This window comes from Carcharhinus amblyrhynchos, chromosome 17, assembly GCF_965287045.1.
Source record: "Carcharhinus amblyrhynchos chromosome 17, sCarAmb.v2.hapA, whole genome shotgun sequence".
Lineage (NCBI taxonomy): Eukaryota > Metazoa > Chordata > Chondrichthyes > Carcharhiniformes > Carcharhinidae > Carcharhinus > Carcharhinus amblyrhynchos.
This window is the reverse complement of record NC_137340.1, coordinates 34,683,069-34,703,634: the sequence shown is the minus strand read 5'-3', so window position 1 is coordinate 34,703,634 and position 20,566 is coordinate 34,683,069. Positions and strand designations below refer to the sequence as shown.

General features: G+C 42.0%; 1 protein-coding gene across 1 annotated transcript; it reads right to left on the bottom strand.

Annotated features, from left to right (window-relative positions):
* Window positions 1–1,356: 1,356 nt before the first annotated feature.
* On the bottom strand, window positions 1,357–17,945 carry LOC145354576 (uncharacterized). Its single transcript, XM_080206041.1, has 4 exons — window positions 17,893–17,945; window positions 15,903–15,967; window positions 1,917–2,057; window positions 1,357–1,559 (listed from the first exon to the last, which is right to left on the bottom strand). Exons 1-4 carry the CDS (start codon window positions 17,943–17,945, stop codon window positions 1,357–1,359), a joined length of 462 nt encoding a protein of 153 aa, XP_080062167.1.
* Window positions 17,946–20,566: the final 2,621 nt, after the last annotated feature.

Genomic DNA, 20,566 nt, shown 5'->3' with positions numbered 1-20,566 from the left:
GAAACCTATTGGGCTAAATCGAATTTGGCCCAAAAATCCACTAGCCAATTTCTTAATTTTTACCAGTTTACTCTTTTTCACTCACCTCTTGCTCGCCATTTCCCACTCACTGCCTTGCGCTGAAGATTGAGGGGGAGGTGGGGGAGGGGATATTGTGGATGGGAAGAGAGACTGAGAGGGACAGGAGAGAGAACTGACAAGCAAGCGGCAGGTAGTTTTAAAATAGGACTGAGTGTGTCCAGTAACTATGCTAGAATTGAACTTCCCTACCTTATGAAACAGGCTGAAATGGAAACACAACATTAGAATGTGCTTTAAACTGGGAATACGGTGGCAGTGGGCAGCATGATGGCACAGTAGTAAACACTGCTGCCTCACAGTGCCAGGGACCCAGGTTCAATTCCCAGCTTGGGTCACCATCTGTGCAGAGTCTACACATTCTCCATATGTCTGTGTGGGTTTCCTCTGGGTGCTCCAGTTTCCTCCCACAGTCCAAAAGACGTGTGGTTAGGTGCATTGGCCATGCTAAATTCTCCCTCAGCATACTTGAACATGTGCCAGAGTGTGGTGACTAGGGAATTTTCATAGTAACTTCATTGCAGTGTTAATGTAAGCCTGATTGTGACTAATAAATAAACTTAAAATCTTGAAGGCTAATAGTACGTTAATCTGTTTTTCAGCAATGTACTAAGGATTTGCTTTTTTCTATTCCGTTACCTACATACTGGTCTCGACTTTCCTGTGTATTTTTGGCACAACTCACTCAATTTTGACATAACTCATGTTAAAGACTGTGCAATTTCAAATGCAAATTATGTTCAGCGCAACTCCAGTTTCTATAATCTTTTGCATTAGTTTAAACAATATCATACAGCAAGTGAGCACTGACACAAAATTGGCCACCCCCAGGCCTGGATTATTCATCACTGGGGTTTTATTGCCTATTGTACATTTTCAGACTTTCTTGGAGACTGTAAAACTAAGCTGGACACCAACTGCTATCTTTTGAAATATTTTGAACGGTTTTTAAAAAGATTTACTAAGACAACTGTACGGTAAAGGTAAAGTCCCCATTGTCCCAAATGACCATAGGCTGCTCTAGCCTTTGAGGGGAGAGCTGACTGGGGGTGATTTAAGCTGAAGATCATCACATCTCAGATGAAGCTCCATGAATGATGTTAGCTGGCTCTTGTCTGACCAAACTGGTTTCCAATTAAATGGTCAGGTTAACACGTGCAGAATATGAACATGCATTTCATGATTTTAACATTTTCGCAAGATTTATCCATTCAACCTGCTGTGTGACAGTGCAACCAATGTGAATTAATTCTGTGGCCTGAAAATACAGCGTTAAAATCACTTACCAATCTCATAATTATTGTAGGCAGTTTCATCGCTGATATCTATTTCATCACTGATATCTATTTCATCACTGATATCTATTTCATCACTGATATCTATATCATCAATGTCGAGTTCAGCACTCATCCTTTCAGAGTCAATTCCATCATTCGCAATCTTGCAATTGGTTTCATTGTTCAAGTCAGAGCATTGGTGAGCTGTTGAGAATGGTTGGCAAGTGCAGTCATTTGGAAAGGATTGGGTTTGCAATTCCTGCAACTATCAAACAATAATGGCTCCAAACGGCCTTCCACAGGTACAATGCAGTTTTAAATGGAGCACAAGGGATGGGGGCCAGGATATTTAGTTGGACCTGGAAATACCAGGGACTGGATTTTCAAATGCCTTGTGGCCTTGGGACCCACTGAGGATGTGATTTCAAAACACGCGCAGACTATGAACATGCATTTCACGATTTTAACATTTTTGCAAGATTCATCCATTCAACATTGATAACAGTGCAACCAAGGTGAATTAGTTCTGTGGCTTGAAAATTCAGCGTTACAATCACTTACCGATCTCGTAATTGTTGTAGGCAGTTTCATCACTGATATCTATATCATCAATGTCGAGTTCAGCACTCATCCTTTCAGAGTCAATTCCATCATTCGCAATCTTGCAATTGGTTTCATTGTTCAAGTCAGAGCATTGGTGAGCTATTGAGAATGGTTGGCAAGTGCAGTCATTTGGAAAGGATTGGGTTTGCAATTCCTGCAACAATAATGGCTCCAAACGGCCTTCCTAAGGCACAATGCAGGTTTAAATGAAGCACAAGGGATGGGGGCCAGGATATTTAACTGGACCTGGAAATACCAGGGACCGGATTTTCAAATGTCTTGTGGGGTTGGGATCCACTGATGAAGTGATTTCAAAGGTGCACCGTGGAGGTCATCTCAGGACATGACTGTCTCTGGACAGTTTGAGATTCCCCCAGCACCAGAGGGGAGATAACAAACCTGCAATGGCACCAAGTAACAACCCAGCCCTGAAGAGAAAAACAGTTTGGACCAGTATTCTTATTTCCCCATTTTACCGATGTTCCATTTTAAAGTATAAAAGACCAATTCACACCAATATGCAGGCTCGAAGGGCTAGTTGGCCTACTCCTGCTCCTATTTCTTATGTTCTTATGTAAAAATGCAGTGGTTGAATAATTCTAAAATGTAAGCTGTAGCTTTGAGCAAACCTTCCTGCCTAAAGAGGATGGGATCTTGCAGGCTGAGGTGATTCATGAAGGGAGGTGCTAGAGATTGCTAACTTGAAACATCAGCAATAGTTATAATTTGTAAAAGATCAATTTTAACATGGTAGTTCTCAATTCAGTCCAGAGGTGGGCAGGAAAAAGAAATAGTTTATTTACTGGTGTCACAAGTAGGCTTACATAAACAATGTGATGAAGCTACTGCAAAAATCCCCAAGTCGCCACAGTGCAGCGCCCGTTCGGGTACACCGAGGGAGAATTTATCACGGTCAAATCATCTAACCTGCACATCTTTGGACTGTGGAAGGAAACCAGAGCGCCCAAGGAAACCCACGTAGACACAGGGAGAATATGTGCAAACTCCACACAGGCAGTGACCCAAGCTGGGAATCAAACCCAGGTCCCATGTGCTCCCATGCTGCCTCAAGGAAATCTTCACAAAATGTTAGGGAAATACTTGTATAAAATTGAGCTCAAGATGCTTAAACTGCCTCAGTAAGCAGGACTAAAATGTTGTTCTTCCTGAATCCAATGACTAATTCTTTGGGAGATAAAGGATATGTACAGTTAAGCACAGAAAAGATAGAGAATCTGGTGAACTGGTGCAATGACAATAATCTCTCCCTCAGTGTCAGCAAAACAAAAGAGATAGTCATCAACTTCAGGAAGCATAGTGGAAGGCATGCCCTGTCTACAACAATGGGGATGAAGTGGAAATGGTCGAGAGCTTCAAGTTTCTCGGCGTTCAGATCACCAACAACTTATCCTGGTGCCCCTTCCATGCCAACACTAAAGTTAAGAAAGCCCACCAACGCCTCTACTTTCTCAGGAGGCTAAGGAAATTTGGCATGTCTGCTATGACTCTCACCAAACTTTTACAGATGCACCATAGAAAGCATCCTTTCTGGTTGTATCACAACTTCATATGACTCCTGCTGTGTCCAAGATCACAAGAAACTACAAATGGTCGTGAACGCAGCCCAGTCCATCACTCAAACCCGCCTCCAATCCATTGATTCTGTCTATGCTTCCCGCTGCCTCAGAAAAGCAACTAGCATAATCAAGGACCCCATTCACCCCAGACGTGCTTTCTTCCACCTTCGTCCATCAGGAAAATATGCAAAGTCTGAGGTCATGAATCAACTGACTCAAGAACAGCTTCTTTCCTGCTGCCATCAGACTTTTGAATGGACCTACCTCACATTAAGTTGATCTTTCTCTACGCTCTAGCTATGACTAAAACACCACATTCTGCATCTTCTGCTTTCCTTCTCTATGTACGGTATGCTTTATCTGTGTAGCGTGCAAGAAATAATATTTTTTATTGAGTACAACAACAATTCAAATCAACTCAACATAAAAGACAAGGGGGTTATATCTCCCAACTTGTGTGATTGGACAATGATGCTGGATGGAGCCTAACATGCAAAGTAAGCTGAACAAGAAGAAGGTGGTGTTTACAAATGATACACTATCCAGTTAAACGGCAGCTGATATATGATCTGTTTGGAACTATATATCACTGCCTAGACACTGATGTGTTAATCTCTGCTGTGAGACAATGAAAGGTTAGCTGTAACCAATTGTTATCAAACTCAAATCCGTTGAATTTTGACGAGGGCAAAGTTTATTTTGTCTCATCGTTCTAAATTATTGCCTGCCTTGTTTCAATGCTATTCTATCCACTGATATCCCATCACTGTGTAGAAGTAAGCTACCTCAAAATTCTTGGAAAAACAGTTTTGCTTGTCTGAAGAATAGCTGATGTATGAGAAAAACAAAATCGCAAAAGCAAATTTAGCCTTTTGATACATTTTTTTGAGTAATAATAGTGTTGCCATTGTTTCAGTCTGATTTTCTGATACTCTCTCCCAATATTGAACGATATATTTCTTAAACTAAACATCACCTAAAAAATTTACTATTATAACTGTATCCTGGTTTCTCCCTATTTACACACAACTGGCCTTGCCCACAGGGCGGATTAATTATCAGTTGGAGTTTCTGCTAATTGTGTCTTTTGCAAACCTTCAAAGCGACTGCATAAATTAAGGTGGATCTTTTGGGTGCAAGGACAGGATGGTTTTGAAAGATTTTGAATGTTTATCTTTAGTTTACAAAGGAACTGACAACTGTATCCCAATCTTTTGCTTATTTCTGTATTTTTGCATATTTTTTAGAAGTCAATTTCAGTAATTTAAATTTTCAGGAGGTGAATTGACTCATTCAAAATGCTTATTTTTTTGTGGTAAACCCACAGGAGCTACATTAGTCAAACTTTAGCAATTTGACCCATTAATATATCAAGGAATATTTTTGAAGCAAGTAAGTAGAAGAAGGCCATCTTAACAGAGTAAAGATTGATGGAATATGGCTTTTACAGAATTCTCAATTTGGGAATTGAGTGAGTGAGGGGATTCGGCACAGTGGGGGAAGAGGAGCTGTTGGGATCTTTTACAAGAGCAAGAATTGTCCAAGTGAGGGAGCAAGAGGCAGGGAGACCTGAAAACTTTCATTAGGGGTAAACACATAAGTGATTGGTCCATATGTTTTAAGGTTCATTTTTCTTTTCTCTAAACTCTGGCAGTAGTTTAAATTAGGACTGGGATCCTAATTTAGCAATTTGTGTATTAAATTTATAGCTTACCTAGTTAAACTACTTACTATAACTACAAATTATCATTGACTGATATTTGTAAACTTCAAACCTGAAATAGTTTAATAGTTTAGTTAAGAAATCCAATGCACCCCTCCCTGATGAGCTCAATGCATTCTACACCTGTTTTGAGCAAGAGGTCAGCGAGAGCATGCCCTCCACCCTGGAAGCCCTGGATGAATTAGACACAATGTCCTGAAAGTATCTGACCATTAATATGCACAAAGGGCTTTATGAGTACTCTCGCCTGCTCTTCAGGATCTCACATTTGCCATTTTTCAATGCCTTATGGAGAACATACTCCAAGGGTTACCTCAGTTAGTGGTGGAAAAGTACACTTAATCTATCCCTCGCTCAGTACTATGTGTGGTGGCCCAGCCTTGACACAGACATTACTAACTTAGTTCAACAGTGCAGATCATGTCAGGCGAATCAAAAACTACCCCCCCATTGCTAGCATCGAGCCCCAAATGGAGGTCAACCTCTCCAAGTGATGAGAATGTGGACTCTGACACGGGAGCGGAATTCACTACCATCCCCATTAAAGCAGCCAGAGACAGTGGCTTTGTGGCACTCTCTCGGGAAGCCATAGTCTCCCATCCACTTTGCACTCCTGATCCAGTCCTGCCTCCAGTCATCCCCAGATGGATCGCTAAGCAGTGGAGAAGACCCTCCAGTGGTGGGAGTACGGGGGAAGAAACAGACTGGAGAGGGGAGAGATGTTATGATGGCCAAAGGGGATCATCAATAGATCTCCCCCTTGATCTCACTGAATCTGAGCTACCTTATTAGGCGAGTGGACGCTCACCCAATGGGAAATGAGCAACCGGGGCGGTGGGGGGGGATGTTGGAGGCTTTAAAACCAGCTGGGTCCCCTCAGGCCGGCAGTTGATGACTTGGGACTGATCTGCACTCTGTAGCCATTGAGCAGGACTCAACTATCATTGTAAATAGACCAGTGACTGGTGATGGAAACCTGGCTTCAGTAAGATTGTTACAGTGTGTTTGTACAAGAAATGCAGAACGTTAGCATGCAGGAACAACAAGCAATTAGAAAGGAAAGTGACGTACTGGCCTTTATTGCAAAGGGATCAGAGTGCAGGGATAAAGAAGTCTTGTTAAAATTGTACTGATGAGACAATGTGTAATTCTGGTCTGATCTCTATATTTAAGAAGGGATACACTTGCATTGGAAGCAGTGCAGTGAAGGTTCACTAGTAAGAAGTCTCACACCAGGTTAAATTCCAACAGTTTATTTGGAATCACGAGCTTTCAGAGCACTGCTCTTTCATTAGGTGAGTTAACTGATGATCCCCAGGATAAGAGGGATTTCCTACGATGGAGCTGAGTAAAATGGGTCTATATTCTTTGGATTTTAGAAGAATGAGAGGTGAACTCATTGAAACATACAAGATGATGAAAGGGCTTGACAAGTTGGATACTGAGAGGTTGTTTCCCCTAGCTTTTTTGGCTTAGTCAGGATGTGGGCATCACTGACTAAGCCAATATTTGTTGCCCATCCCTAATTACCCTTGGAACAATGGTGGTGAGCTGCCTTCTTGCTGCTGACGAATCTAAAACATGGGGGTGGGGAGGGTGGGGCACAATCACAGGACAAGGAGTCAAACATTTAGACTGAGATGAGGAGATATTTCTCCACTCAAACAGTTGAGAATCTTTGGAATCTCTGCCTCAGAGGGTTGTAGATGCTGCATTGTTGAACATGTTTAAGGTTGAGATAGACAGATTTTTGATTTCTTGTGGAATCAAGAGGAAAGCTGAATTGAAGCCCAGGATCATTCATGATTGTACTGAATGATGGAGCAGGCTTGATAGGACATATAGTCTATTCCTCTGCCTATCTCTTGTGTTCTTATGGTGGATAGTGGTTAGCACTGTTACCTCTCAGTGCCAAGGACCTGAGTTCGAATCGTGGCTTGGGTCACTGTGTGGGGTTTGCACATTTTCCGTGTGTGCGCGTGGGTTTCCTCCAGGTTCCCTGGTTTCCTCCCACATCCAAAAGACCCGCTGGTTAGGTGCAATGGCCATGCTAATTTCTCTCTCCGTGTACCCAAACATGCACCAGAGTGTGGCAACTAGGGAATTTTCACAGTAATAAATGTAAGCCTACTTGTGACTAATAAATAAACTTTACTTTACTTGTGGGAGGGAGTGCAGAATTCTGTGGTACAGAGGGATCTGGGTGTTTTTGTATATGAATCACGAAATGTTAGCATGCAGGACCAGCAAGTAATTCAGAAGGTAAATTGAATGTTGGATTTTATTGCAAGGAGGATGGAATATCAAAGTAGGAAAATTGTGATGAATATGGTGATTGACCCTTACCCTGCTGTGTTGCCCTTAAGACACGGAAATCTTGTTACAACTCTACAGGACATTACAACTGTAGTACTGCTGATCGATTTGGTCTTCATATTTAAGTAAGGATATGCTTGCACAGTTTTGTAGGAAAGATTGAGTACGTTGGGCCTGTGTACGCACTGAAGCTTAGAAGAGTGAGGTAATCGCATTGAAAGAAATAAGATTCTGAGGGGACCTTGACAGGGTGGGTGCTGAGAGAATGTTTCCCCTTGTGGGGGAATCTAGAATCAGGGGACAAAGTTTCAAAATAAGATGTCTTCCATTTAAGATGGAAAAGAGGAAGTATTTCCTCTCTCAGAGGGGAATTTATCATTGAAATTCATTACTGCATACAACACTGGAGACTGGTTCATTGAATATATTCAAGGCTGAGCCAGGCAGATGGTTTCATCTACATTTGAATCAAAAGTTATGTGGGGCAAGCAGGAAAGTGGAGCAAAGGCCACAATCAAATTGACCACGATCTTGTTGAATGGTGAAGCAGACTCAAGGGAGCAAATAACTGAATCCTGCTCCTATTCCTTACATTCTTGTGTTGAATTTGTTTTATAAAAGAAACATTTAATACAGTGTTCATTGCACTGCTTCAGAGCAAATTTTATTTTTGCAAATGAGTTTGGCAGGTATTCTATTCCTTCGATTACGTAATTCATCATTAGCTTTGTGCATGCTGCTCTGCAGAAATGGGTTATGTTGGACATCAGTCTTCATCTCCCTATACCACGTCCATCGATTTTTTCAAACTATTTCATTTCCTATGTGCAATACTTCAGTTTTTTAACTTAAATTTCATCCTTCAACTTTGCATTTTGTCTAACTCATTCTACAATGTTCAGCCAAGTCCCTACATTGGCAAATGGAATTCCTTGCTTTAATTTGCAGGATGCTTGTGAATCTATAAATATAGCTGAAAAATACTGCAAGATCTATTTAAAGTTGTAAACAAAGGTTACGAGGTGAGGAGTGGGGGTGGTTGTGTCGGGGAATGCGGTGGTGGCCTGAGGAAGACAGGAGGGGCAATATGCAAGGTCTGAAGGTCTGTGCAAGGAAAGAGTGTGGGGCAAGGGAGAGTGAGAGTTCATACTGGCAGGCAGGGGGGCAAGGAGTTGAATAAGGAGACGAAGAATGGAAGGCAGAGGGAAGCCTGACGGGAGGGAAGCTGGACCCTGGCAAGGTTGCATGAAAAGTTCACAAATAAGGGGGTCAAAGGGATACCACATCGTTTACTCAAGAGGATGGGTGAAGAGGTGGTGAGTACAGGACCAAGTGGGACATGGGCATCTCACAGGTGATGGGCTTGGGGAAGGTGTGGCCTTCAGATTGAGGCGCCCTCTCCCCTTTCCACCTGAGACAAAGAAAAGTTTATTTCTCTGTTTTCCATCCTCTCCACATCCCCTCCTGCCAACCTAAATATTGAGGCTGGCAGGGGAAGCCCCTTATCTGGCCATTAAATGATCTTGCTGCTTAATACGACTCAACTTTTCAGATTGTCATACTAATAACATTGCAACTAATGAACATTTGTACTAAATATGTCAGAAACAGGTTTTAAAGGATTTTCAAACATCCTGGACAATCCCAGCCTCAGTGGCTTTGCCTGAGAGAGGTGACATAGTGATTAGCACTGCTGCCTCACAGCGTCAGGGACCCAGCTTTGATTCCCGGCTTGGGCCACTGTCTGTGTGGATGTCCATGGCGGGGAGGGAGAGTGGTTTTCAATTTCACTTTCAGATCAGAGCGCCCTTTAAAAACAATGCCCAAACACTGTGAAGCTGGGCTTGCTGACGTGTTTAGGCAATGCCCCCCCTTAGAAGTAGGGCAAAACTCAGCCCTCCCAGCTAGGGTTACTCTCTGTGCAGAGTTTGCACGTTCTCCTCACATCTACGTGGATTTCTTCCGGGTGCTCCAGTTATCTCCCCCAGTCCAAAAGATGTGCTGGTTAGGTGCATTGGCCATGCTAAATTCTCCCTCAGGAGAACAAGCCTGTGGCGACTAGGGGATTTTCACAGTAACTTCATTGCAGTGTGAATATAAGTTTACTTGTGACTAACAAAGTTTATACTTTACTCCCTTTGCATCGGCAAATAAAATGCTTTAATGCTTCGTGAAGCCCCCAGAGCAAGATTGGTTTGCCCTGAGTCTGTTTGCACACGTTAAAATCAGGTCTGCACGTGGCCTAATGGATAATCCTTAAATCTGATTGTTTTAGCTGCAATCCACAGGTAGACTGAAGGTCTGTGGAAGAAAATATCTCCACCACTATTCTCTAAATTAAGTACATTAATTTAGTGACCCAACAAAGAATGACCCAACAGCATCACAGAGCTTTACATTTAAAAGTGGAACTTGAATCCAGGTCCCCTGAATGTGCATCCAGCAAACTGCTGCACATTTCCCAGGCCAAAATTTTTCATAACTAATTAACGATGCCTATCAGGAGTAAAGATGACAGATTGTTCTTTAAAAAAAAAATTCCCTGTTACTTAATACCAGGGATAAAAATCCATCTGCAATAATTTAAAAATCCTGCAATCCTCTAGACGGTATGGGATTGATTGTCTTGGGCTTTGATCTAAACTCCTCGGCATTCTCGCTTTCTGTCTGACACTCTGGATCAGACAAATAAAAGGATTTGCTAATCTGTGGCTGGATGACCTTGGGCCAGAATGATGCATTTAGCACCATCTGAGATCCTTATCATTCACAGGGCAGTGTATTCTGTTGCACTAATCATAATAGAACCCTCCACCCTATGAAACCGATGTTGTGGACACATAAAACGTAAGGTGCCAAAAACGCTTGCAAATCATCAGCTTTCCTTTCCTAAGCTCACTCATACATGACGAATGAAAGATGTCATTTTAATTTTGGCTATCAATCATACAGTGGGCATTTTTCATCAACAAAGTTTACTATTATTTTAGTACGATCGCATAAATGCCTGTACAGGCACTTTGGCTCTCAGAAGCCCCACTCCTTTCAGATGATATTTGCATTAAGCCTCACTGCAAATCAGTAACAACTTTATCATTGCTTTAAATTCAAAACTGTAGAAGCGTGAAAATTTGAAGAAAGCCAGCAATTTTCTACACTTGTGATGTAAGAGCAAATTGACCTTACAAATTTTCAATTCATTAATACTAGAAATAGAATTGTGATTGGCTTAGTTGGCAAGTACAACCTCATCGTTAATGATACAGTGACATAGAAATGCCTTAAATTCAATCAGAATAACTTATACAAACTGCTTTGTTACGGTTTGGGCCCAATTTTAACTCGCTCAATGTTCATTCACTTACGCAGAGTTAACATCAAACATATTGAATGGTATTTTACGGCCTTGCTCATCCCAAAACCGTAAAACCCTGCCCGAGGTCAATAGACCTTCCCATTGTCTGCCCCTCGCCTGCTCCAATTCCCATGACTGGCAGGGCAGTAATGTTCCGGTGATTGTTTCAAAGCATACAGAAAAGCAACATTACTTACCAACTAATGATACTGAAAGAACTTGCTGCATGGGAGAAAAATAAATAAGACAGATGTTATAGTCATTCCTTTTTTCAGTTTATCCTTTAATCGGGGAAGTGGTATTATCGCTAGACTATTAATCCAGAAACTCAGCTAATATTTTGGGTACCCGGGTTTGAATCCCACCACAGTAGCTGGTAGAATTTGAATACAATTTAAAATATCTAGAATTAAGAATCTACTGATGACTATGAAACAATTGTCGATTGTTGGAAAAACCCATCTGGTTCACTGTCCTTTAAAGAAGAAAATCTGCCATCCTTACCTGGACTGGCTTTCAGTAATGTGGTCAACTCTCAACTGCCTGTGGGAAACTAGGGATGGGAAATAAATGCTGGTCAGCCAGCGACACCCGTGTCCCACAAATAAATAATAAAATAAAATTTTATTTGGGGTCACAACAATGCTTGATGATCATCTCCATCACCTCTTGTCAGTCCCCATTCCTCTGGCAATCCTGTTGCATTTAAATCTCTCAACACTACATTTTTCCACCTGGCGTTCAGCCTTGCTATTCTATTAATGCTAACATTATATTAATATTACTTCCATTTTAATTTCTTACAGCAACACAGAGTACCAAGTCATAAATGCAAAATATTAGAAATATGTGTCAATCAGATGAACTTGCAGGACATGGATTTTTACAAATATTTATGTTCCTTCCATATCTTTGTCAACTTAACTTCCTGTATACCCTTTCAGATTAAACTGAAGGAAGGACTAATATAAATAAAAAGGTGTTTTGTCCATGCAAACACAGAGAACTCCACTTGCAGCTGAGCTTGATAAGTTCAGCTGAGGATGACATCTATTTTTCACACAATAAAAATACTTTAAAAGAATGGAATGCAATTTAGAACACAGAGAAAGAGGACATGATAGAGTAAATAATAAGTTAAGACATGTGATCTACTAAGCTTAGTTCTTACCTAGGCTGTAGGCCCTCTGCTGACTACTATCAAACTTACTTCACCTCCTAATGCAGTCGAAGAATTAGAAACATAAGGCACAACATTTTCATTCAGTCCCATGAGGCTGTTTCACCAATCGATCAGATTATAGTGGGATTTAACTTCATTTACCTATCTTCCACCCAGATCACTTGATATTCTTACCCACTTAAAAGTGGCAGAGTTGAAACTTTGGCAGGCTACCTCCTCTTTGGCACTGAGTTCAGGCAGCAACACCTCTAGAGATAGATCTGAAGACCTTTACACTAAGTTCATAAAATCATAGAATCCTACAGTACAGAAGGAGACCATTTGGCCTGTCGAGTCTGCATTAACCACAACCCCACCCAGGCCCTATCCCCATAACCCTGCACATTTACCCTAGCTAGTCTCCCTGACATTGAGGGCAATTTAGCATGGCCAATCCACCTAAGCTGCACATCTTTGGAATTGGGAGGAAACCAGAGCACCCAGAAGAAACCCATGCAGGCATGGGGAGAATGTGCAAACTCCACACAGACAGTGACTCAAGCTGGGAATTGAACCTGGGTCTCTGGTGCTGTGAGGCAGCTGTATTAACCATTGTGCCACCATTACACCTATTCATGAACAAGAACGGATGGCAGATGGAAAATAATGTGAAAAAATGTGTAGCTATTCATTTTGGTATGGAAAAACAGAAATGCAGAGTATTTCTTCAATGATTGGAAAGTGCTGATGTCCATAAATCACTGAAAGCTAACATGCAGGTGCAGCAAGTAATTAGGAAGCCAAATGATATAATAGTATTTAATAAAAGAGAATTTGAGCACAGGAATAAGGAAGTCATACTCCAATTGTACAGAACCTTGGTGAAACCACCCCTGGAATACTGTGTGGGTTTGGTCTCCTTACCCAAGGAAGATAAACTTACCAGAGACAGATTGCAACAAAGGTTCACCAGATTGATTGCTGGAATGGCACGATTGCCCTATGAGGAGAGATTGAGGAGGCTGGGCCTGTATTTTCTAGCAATTAGAAGAATGAGAAATTATCTAATTGAAACATAAAAAGATCTTACAGGGCGAGACAGGATAGGTGCAGGAAGGACATTTCACCTGACTATGGGGCCTAGAACCAGGAGACACAGTCTCATAATGTGTAGGCAATTTAGCACTGAGATGAGAAGCAATTTCTTCACTCAGAGAGTAATGAATCTTTGGGATTCTCCACCCCACAGGGTTGTGGAGGTTCATTCACTGAGCATCTTCAAGGCAGACATCAATAGGTTTCGAGATATTAAAGGTATTATTGGCTCTGGGGATATGTAGGAAAATAGTACTGAGGTAGAAGATCAGCCATGGTGTGGTTAATAGTGGAGCAGGTTCGAGGGGCCAAGTGGCCTATTCCTGTCCCATTTTCTATGTTCCTCTATTCCACCTGCTTCTGCTTCAGGAATTGCTGCTGCTGAGAAAGGAGGTGCTCCTTTAATTAGCTGCATCCTTTCAAAAATTGCAGCAGATTCCCTGGACATGAACTGGTGAGGGTTGTTCATTACTATCCTGTGAGGGATGCCGTGTGTGGCAAAGTGCCTCTTGTGTTTCATTATGACTGTCTTAATCTTCATGCCTGGCAGGTGGTCAAGTTCAAACCACCCAGAATACGTGACGACAAAGACTAAAATATTGTTCACCATTCCATTTCAAAATGTCAGCCACCATAAATGACCATCAGAAGTCAGGGACCTCGTGGAGGTGCAGTGGTTCTTTGGCTTGATGCAGCTTGAGTGCATTGCATAGTGTACATCTGGATACTTCCCTCTCCATGTAAGCATACACGGAGGGCCAGTATAATGATTCCTTTGCCCTAGATCAGGTTGCTTCCATTTGTGGGTGCCCTTGTTGGAATTGTTGGGTGTAGTACCTCTGGAGAGAGGTGGGCTGATGAATCATTGGCCACGCATTTCAGTCAATCCTGTAAGTCAGTTCACCTCTGACGGCAAAGAGAGTACGGAGCTCGTACTAAGTCACTTGAGGACCCAGGCCAGCTTTTCATAATGACATTGTGAAGTTATCTGCTTGTGCTATCTGCCTAAAGGACATCTTTGAGTTCCTGGATTCTGCAAGAGGAAAGCACTTCTAGGGTCATGATATTAGTGCATTGGTTAGGAAGGCTTTGGAAAGGGAATTAGCCAAGTCTGGCTCCATACCATGTTTGTAGGCAACTGGGTCAATGCATATCCTGACCCTGCCATCTTTCTTTACTGCAGCTACCACTGCTGAAACCCACTCTGTGGACTGCTGCTCGTACTCTGCCTGCGCTCCGGGGACAACTCCTGCACTCCTGACACATGACCCTTAAGTAGCCACGTCATCATGTGACCCCTGTATATAGCAGGACATCAAATTCTCAAATATGCCTCTTGAGGTATTACTGGCTGAAGTTGGTGCTGGAGGGGGCTGGGTGCAGACTGCAGTTGTTCTAGTTTTCAAAACAAATGCATCTTTAAAAAAAAAACCCAAACAAAATAAATAATTTAAATAATGATTGTGGTCTTATTGACCTAAACTGAATTTAACTAAATTAATTATATCTAAATTCATAATGTAGATTTTAACATACATCTTAACAAGAAAAGACCTGAAAAGTGGGGAGGACAGTTCAATTATTTCAACACAATTATTTGGATAATGTACTTACAGTCAGTGAAACTATTGCAAAGCAGGTTACAAGCATACCAACAGAAAACCTGGTTAGAAGCTTCGCCATTGTGGGTAATGTTAACTGTACGTGAACACTCTGTAAGTGGTCACATCTACAATCGATCAATGGTTCAAACATTTTGCAAAGAACAAAGTCGAAGTGGACAGAAGTTTTCAATTAACTATTATTCAAATAAAAATGATCTGAATGTAGACAGTTCTTGGGAGAACAGGTAGGGGTTACTTCTTGCTTAAAGAAGAGAAAAGGTGAACTGATATAAATCTTTAAAATTATGAATGCTTTCATAATTGAGATGTGCCAAGAATGTTTTCACTTAATCTGGAAGAAAGGGTTATGATTACAACCTACAAGTTTCTAAATGTCCAGATCAACAACGGTCTGTCCTAGTTCCTCAATGCCAACGCTATAGTTGAGAAAGCCCACTTATGCTTCTACTTTCTCAACAGACTAAGGAAATTTGGCATATCCACAACAACTCTGACCAATTTTTACAGATGCACAGTAGAAAACATTGCTTTTGGTTGTATCACAGCTTGGTAAGCCTCCTGCTCTGACCAAGACCTCAAAAAGCTGCAAAGGATTGTGAGAGTAGCCCAGCCCATCATGCAAACCAGCCTCCCATCCATTGACTTTGTCTACAGTTTCTGCTGCCTTGGAAAAGAAGGCAGCAAAATCAAGGAGCCCACCCACCCTGGGCTAACTCTCTTCCACCTTCTTCCATCGGAAAAATGTATGAGATCACCTACCAAACGACTCAAGAACAGCTTCTTCCTTGCTGCCACCAGAATTTTGAATGGACCTATCTCATATTAAGCTGACCTTTCTCTACCTCCTAAACTATGACTGCAACACGACATTCTGCACCTCCTCCTTTCCCTCTCAGATGTGTACTGTATGTATGGTATGCTTTGTCTGTAAAGCATGCAAGAAACAATACTTTTCACTGTATTTCAATATATGTGACAATAATTAATCAAATATTAATAAACCCAATACAGGAAAAAAGAGAATGGATTTTACAAGGGGGCATATTTACTGCTCCTCCTCCAACTGAAAAGTCTGCGCTCAGCCCACTCACCTGAAACCTGGCTCCCCCACAGCAACATTCCTCTGGGAGCTCCCTCAATTGGTTGACCAGCTATCCTATGGTTCGAGAAGCATCAGGATTAAGTAGATTTTGGGAGCGCAGGTAGTCCCCAGTGAAGCGGTCCCAAACTTTAGGCATATCCGGGGAATTTGGATGCTTGACAATCCCTACTGGAGGGAATAGAGTGGGAGGCTCCAAGGCTGTTGTGGCATCAATGTCTTGCTGAATAACTGTCCGTGCCATGGATGAGGAAGCCAGCGTTGGATAAGTTCTTCGAGGATTTTTAGGGTAAGGGGGTGCTTGTTTTGCATGGAGATGTGTGGAAGAACACTGCAATGAATTAAAGATATCATGATCAGAGGCAGGGAGGGCGAATTAACAAAGTCCAAAAATATGAAAAATGTTCATCCATGCATAATCCCCACAACCTATGGTGACTCCACAGGAGTAGCACAGCAGCTGGTAAATTAAACCAGGAAATGTGAGGCCTACAAGATGGATGTAAGGTAATTAGTACTCAATACTTTGTAGACTTCCTAACAGCTGCATCGTGCTTCAGAATAAGGCAAAAGTGGCTGTTTAATATTTTATTGCTACATTTTCCTTAAAGTGCTTGAAGACATTTTAACACAATACAGTTGTATTACAGGATCTGTTCTGATTAACTGATGTTGGAGATCGGTCCTGTGGCAGACTGAAAGGACCCAGTCACATAAAAACTGAAGCTGATTATGATCTTGACTGTCACTGGCAGTACAACCCCTGCGACTGAGTTTGTTTGCAGGACAGATTGGAACAGATGGTTCAACTCTGTTCTTTGCTCTCTGCTGAATCTTTACTTGCAGAATCAACAGACAAATGGGTGCAGCTCAGTCTTATCCCGCTGGGTAATGAGAATGGCAGTCAGGGCCGCATGGAACAGGACAGGGTGGCAGAAAGCTGGTGAACCCGGTGGTCAACTTTGTCAGGGACAGGAATATCGGGCCTCAATAACTTGGCCTCTTCATATTGCCAGGTGTGAAGAAACTTCTCTCTAACCCCACCAGCAAAAGGGATTTGAATATACACTTGCAAACAAAAAAGAAAAGTGTAGAAAGAGCACTTGTTGGATAGCTCTTTAAAATAGATGGTGCAACTATGACGGTCACAATTTCACCGTCCTGCCCACCATGGGAATGAGAGCTGGTGAGGGGAACACCATCGAAAGGTCTGTTGTCCTCAGGTGGGATTTTCTAGTTTCAGGGCAAGCGAGCCTGGAAAATCCCGTCTGATGGGTCAAATGGCCTCCTTCAGAGTGTTCATAGAGTCCCTGGAGTGCAGAAGGAGGTCATTCGGCCCATTGAGCATGGACCAACAAAGATCCCACCCAGGCCCTATCCCTATAACCCCATGTATGTACCCTGCTAGTGCGCCGACACTAAGGAGCAATTTAGCATGGCCAATCAAGCTAACCCACCCATTTTAGAACTGTGGAAGGAAACTGGAGCAACTGGAGAAAACCCATGCAGAGATGGGGAGAACGTGCAAACTCCCCACAGAAACCCATAATTGAACCCAGGTTTCTGGCACTGCTAACCACTGTACCACCATTGATTCCATGATGCTTTCTAGACAATTTTCCCAAAGAGATTACATCAACAGTGCCCATGTTTTAAAGTAACTGGATTCGAGCAGCAGAATGCCATCTTTTTTACACACCAAACCAAACTCCACATGAAGCCAGCTGGTACTTTTAAAATACTTAGCCACTCAAAAATATGCATTAATTGTGGGATTACAATTGAATAGCAATATATAATTAAGGTGAAAAGATAATAAAATTTGAATAAAGCAAATTAAGATTTTAGAGTCTTAAATTAATTGCCTTATTTACAAATAAGTTTTAGTTTTAGAAACAATGCATCTAATGTAATAAAGAACCAGTTTTAATTATCCTTTTCAATTATTCACAAAGCTATGTTCCAACAATTGGTTGCAATACTTGTTGAGCAAACACGCCTGCATGTTCAGTACATCCCAGTTATCAGGCGACATTGCTGTTAGCCACTTACTGATAATTAAAATTATTTTCTGAAAGCGAATGATATGTAATTAATTAGGCGGTGCTCGCCTGTTCATTCTGCTGCAAACCTTTGCAGACTGCTCCACATTTAATCATTACAATTTTGTGCAAATGAAGCAATTCCTGGCTCCAGGCAAAAAGAGTTCCTGAAATCAAAATCTCAGTGGGAGAGAAGGAAGGAAGATGCATCGACACCAGCCCATCTTGGAGCGAGACAAATTCAGGATGGCTGTTTGTGTCTCCTTCTCAATTGGTCAGCTCTTTCAGATAGAACCCAGCAATCCTCGCTGTGCAGGCTGCAGAAACACACTTGGCCCCTTGCCCGATTTGCATCTACAGCTGATCAGTCATTCCGAATTGCACGCGATGCTTGGGTGAACTTAATTTGCTGACTAGGCTGCCAAATGGAGGGCTGAATAGAAATGGAACGTCAGGGGTGAAGAAATGGCAAGACCCAGTCTGCCCACTTTAGTCACCAACTAATCATCACCCGGCACCAACAGTGGGGCTTGACAGCTCTCTCTGTCCTGGTGTTTTAAAACGAACGCTGATCGCTTGAGAGGGGATAAATTGCATTATGGTTTGTATTATTTTAATAGATCCCATGAAAGGCTATGCTAACCTGACCCTTTGTTTTTGCTTGCCATGTTCCGTTTTACAAAAATACATTTTCATCTTTAATATTTTCCAGCAAAGCAGAGCGAAACCTCCAGCTGTAATGGATTGCACGTTAATCCACCCATAGGATGCTGGTTTCCAGCCAATGTGGAGACAGTAGGGGAAAATTCCAGCCTGCAATAAAAATGTAGCTCACACTTATTAGCCAAGCTCACTGCTCAATGACCAGATATTGAAGCATTCCGTACCCACATGTCCAAGACTTCAACAACTTTCAGGCTTGGGCTAATAATTGGCAATTTATATTTGTGTCACACAAATGCTGGACCATGATTATGTCCAGGAAGAAAGAGTCTAAACCTCTCCCCATAACATTCAATGGCGATATGGTGATTCAATCCCCCACTTCTCACATTCTAGGGAAGGGGTTCACAATTGAACAGAAATTTAATTGGGTCAACCACGGGTCAAAACATAGAAACCTGAAGCAGGACTAGGCCATTTGGGCCGTCGAGCCTGCCCTGCTATCTATTTTGATCATGGCTGCTCATCAAATTCAATACCCTGATTCCATCTTCCTCTCATATCCGTTGATCTCTTTAGCTCCAACAGCCATACCTAGTTTCTTCTTGAAGAAAGGTTTTGGCCTCAACTACTTTCTGTGGAGGTGAATTCCACACATTCACTGCTTTCTGGGTGAAGAAATTTCTCCTCACCTCAGTTCTAAAAGGTTTACCCCTTATCCTCAAACTATGACCCCTAATTCAGGACTCCCCCATCATTGGGAACATTCTTTCTAAATCTATTAGTCTAACCTTGTTAGAATTTTACAAATTTCTATGAGATCCCCTCTCACTCTTCTAAACTCCAGTGAATATAGTCCTAACCGACTTAATGTTTCCTGATATGACAGACCTGCCATCCAGGAATCAGCCTGGTAAACCTTTGCTGGACTGCCTCTATAGCAAGAACATCCTTCCTCAGATAAGGACACCAAAACTGCCCACAATATTCCAGATGTGGCCTCACCAATGCACTAGACATTCAGCAAAACTTCCCCATCCTCAAACCGCCTTGCTATGAAAGCCAACATACCTTTTGCCTTCTTTACTGCCTGCTATACCTGCGTGCTTACTTTCAGTGACTGATGCACAAAGACTTCAAGGTCTTGTTGAGTATCCACCTTCTTCAATTTACACCTATTCAAGTAACAATCTGTCTTCCTATTATTGCTACCGAAGTGGATAACCTCACATTTATCCATACTATACTGCATCTGCCTCGCAAATGCCCACACACTCAGCCTGTCCAAATCACACTGCATCCTCCTCACATCTCACCTGCCCACCCAACTTCGTATCATCTGCAAATTTGAGGATAATACATTCAATTCCCTCTTCCAAATCATTAATATATAATGTGAATAGTTGAGGTCCTAGCACAGATTCCTGCAGAGCCCCACTAATCACTGACTGCCAATCACAAGAAGACCTATTTATGCCAAATCTTTGCTTCCTATTTGCTAACCAGCTTTCTATCCATCTTAAGGCATTGCCTGAAATCCTATGTACTTTAACTTTACATACTAGTCTGTTATGTGAGACCTTGTCAAAAGCCTTCTGAAAGTCTAAATAAATCACATCCACTGCTTCTCCTCAGTCAACTCTATTACTTACATCCTCAAAAATGTCCAATAGATCCGTCAAGCATGATTTCCCTTTTCAGGCTATTCTGTAGTGAATGAGACACTTCCTGATTTTCCAAAGTCTTGCCATCACCTCCAGTCACAGGTCCGGAATGTGACAGAATACCTTCCATTTCCTTGGGTGAATGCAGCTCCAACAACACTCAAGAAGCTTGATACCATCCAGAAAAAAAGTTACCTACTTGGTTGGTGCCCCATCCCCCACCTTAAACATTCACTCCCTCCTGCACCGCCGCACAATGGCTAATGTGTCCCATCTAGGTGTGAACC

Bases quoted from the DNA above. Each gene is read 5' to 3' on its own strand.
- LOC145354576 (XM_080206041.1), bottom strand. From the start codon at position 17,945: ATGTCGCCTGATAACTGGGATGTACTGAACATGCAGGCGTGTTTGCTC. The intron at 15,968-17,892 runs GTATTGCAACCA...CTCGAACCATAG, and splicing joins CAGGCGTGTTTGCTCAACAA to GATAGCTGGTCAACCAATTG. The intron at 2,058-15,902 runs GTGAGTGGGCTG...CATTCTCAATAG, and splicing joins GTGGGGGAGCCAGGTTTCAG to CTCACCAATGCTCTGACTTG.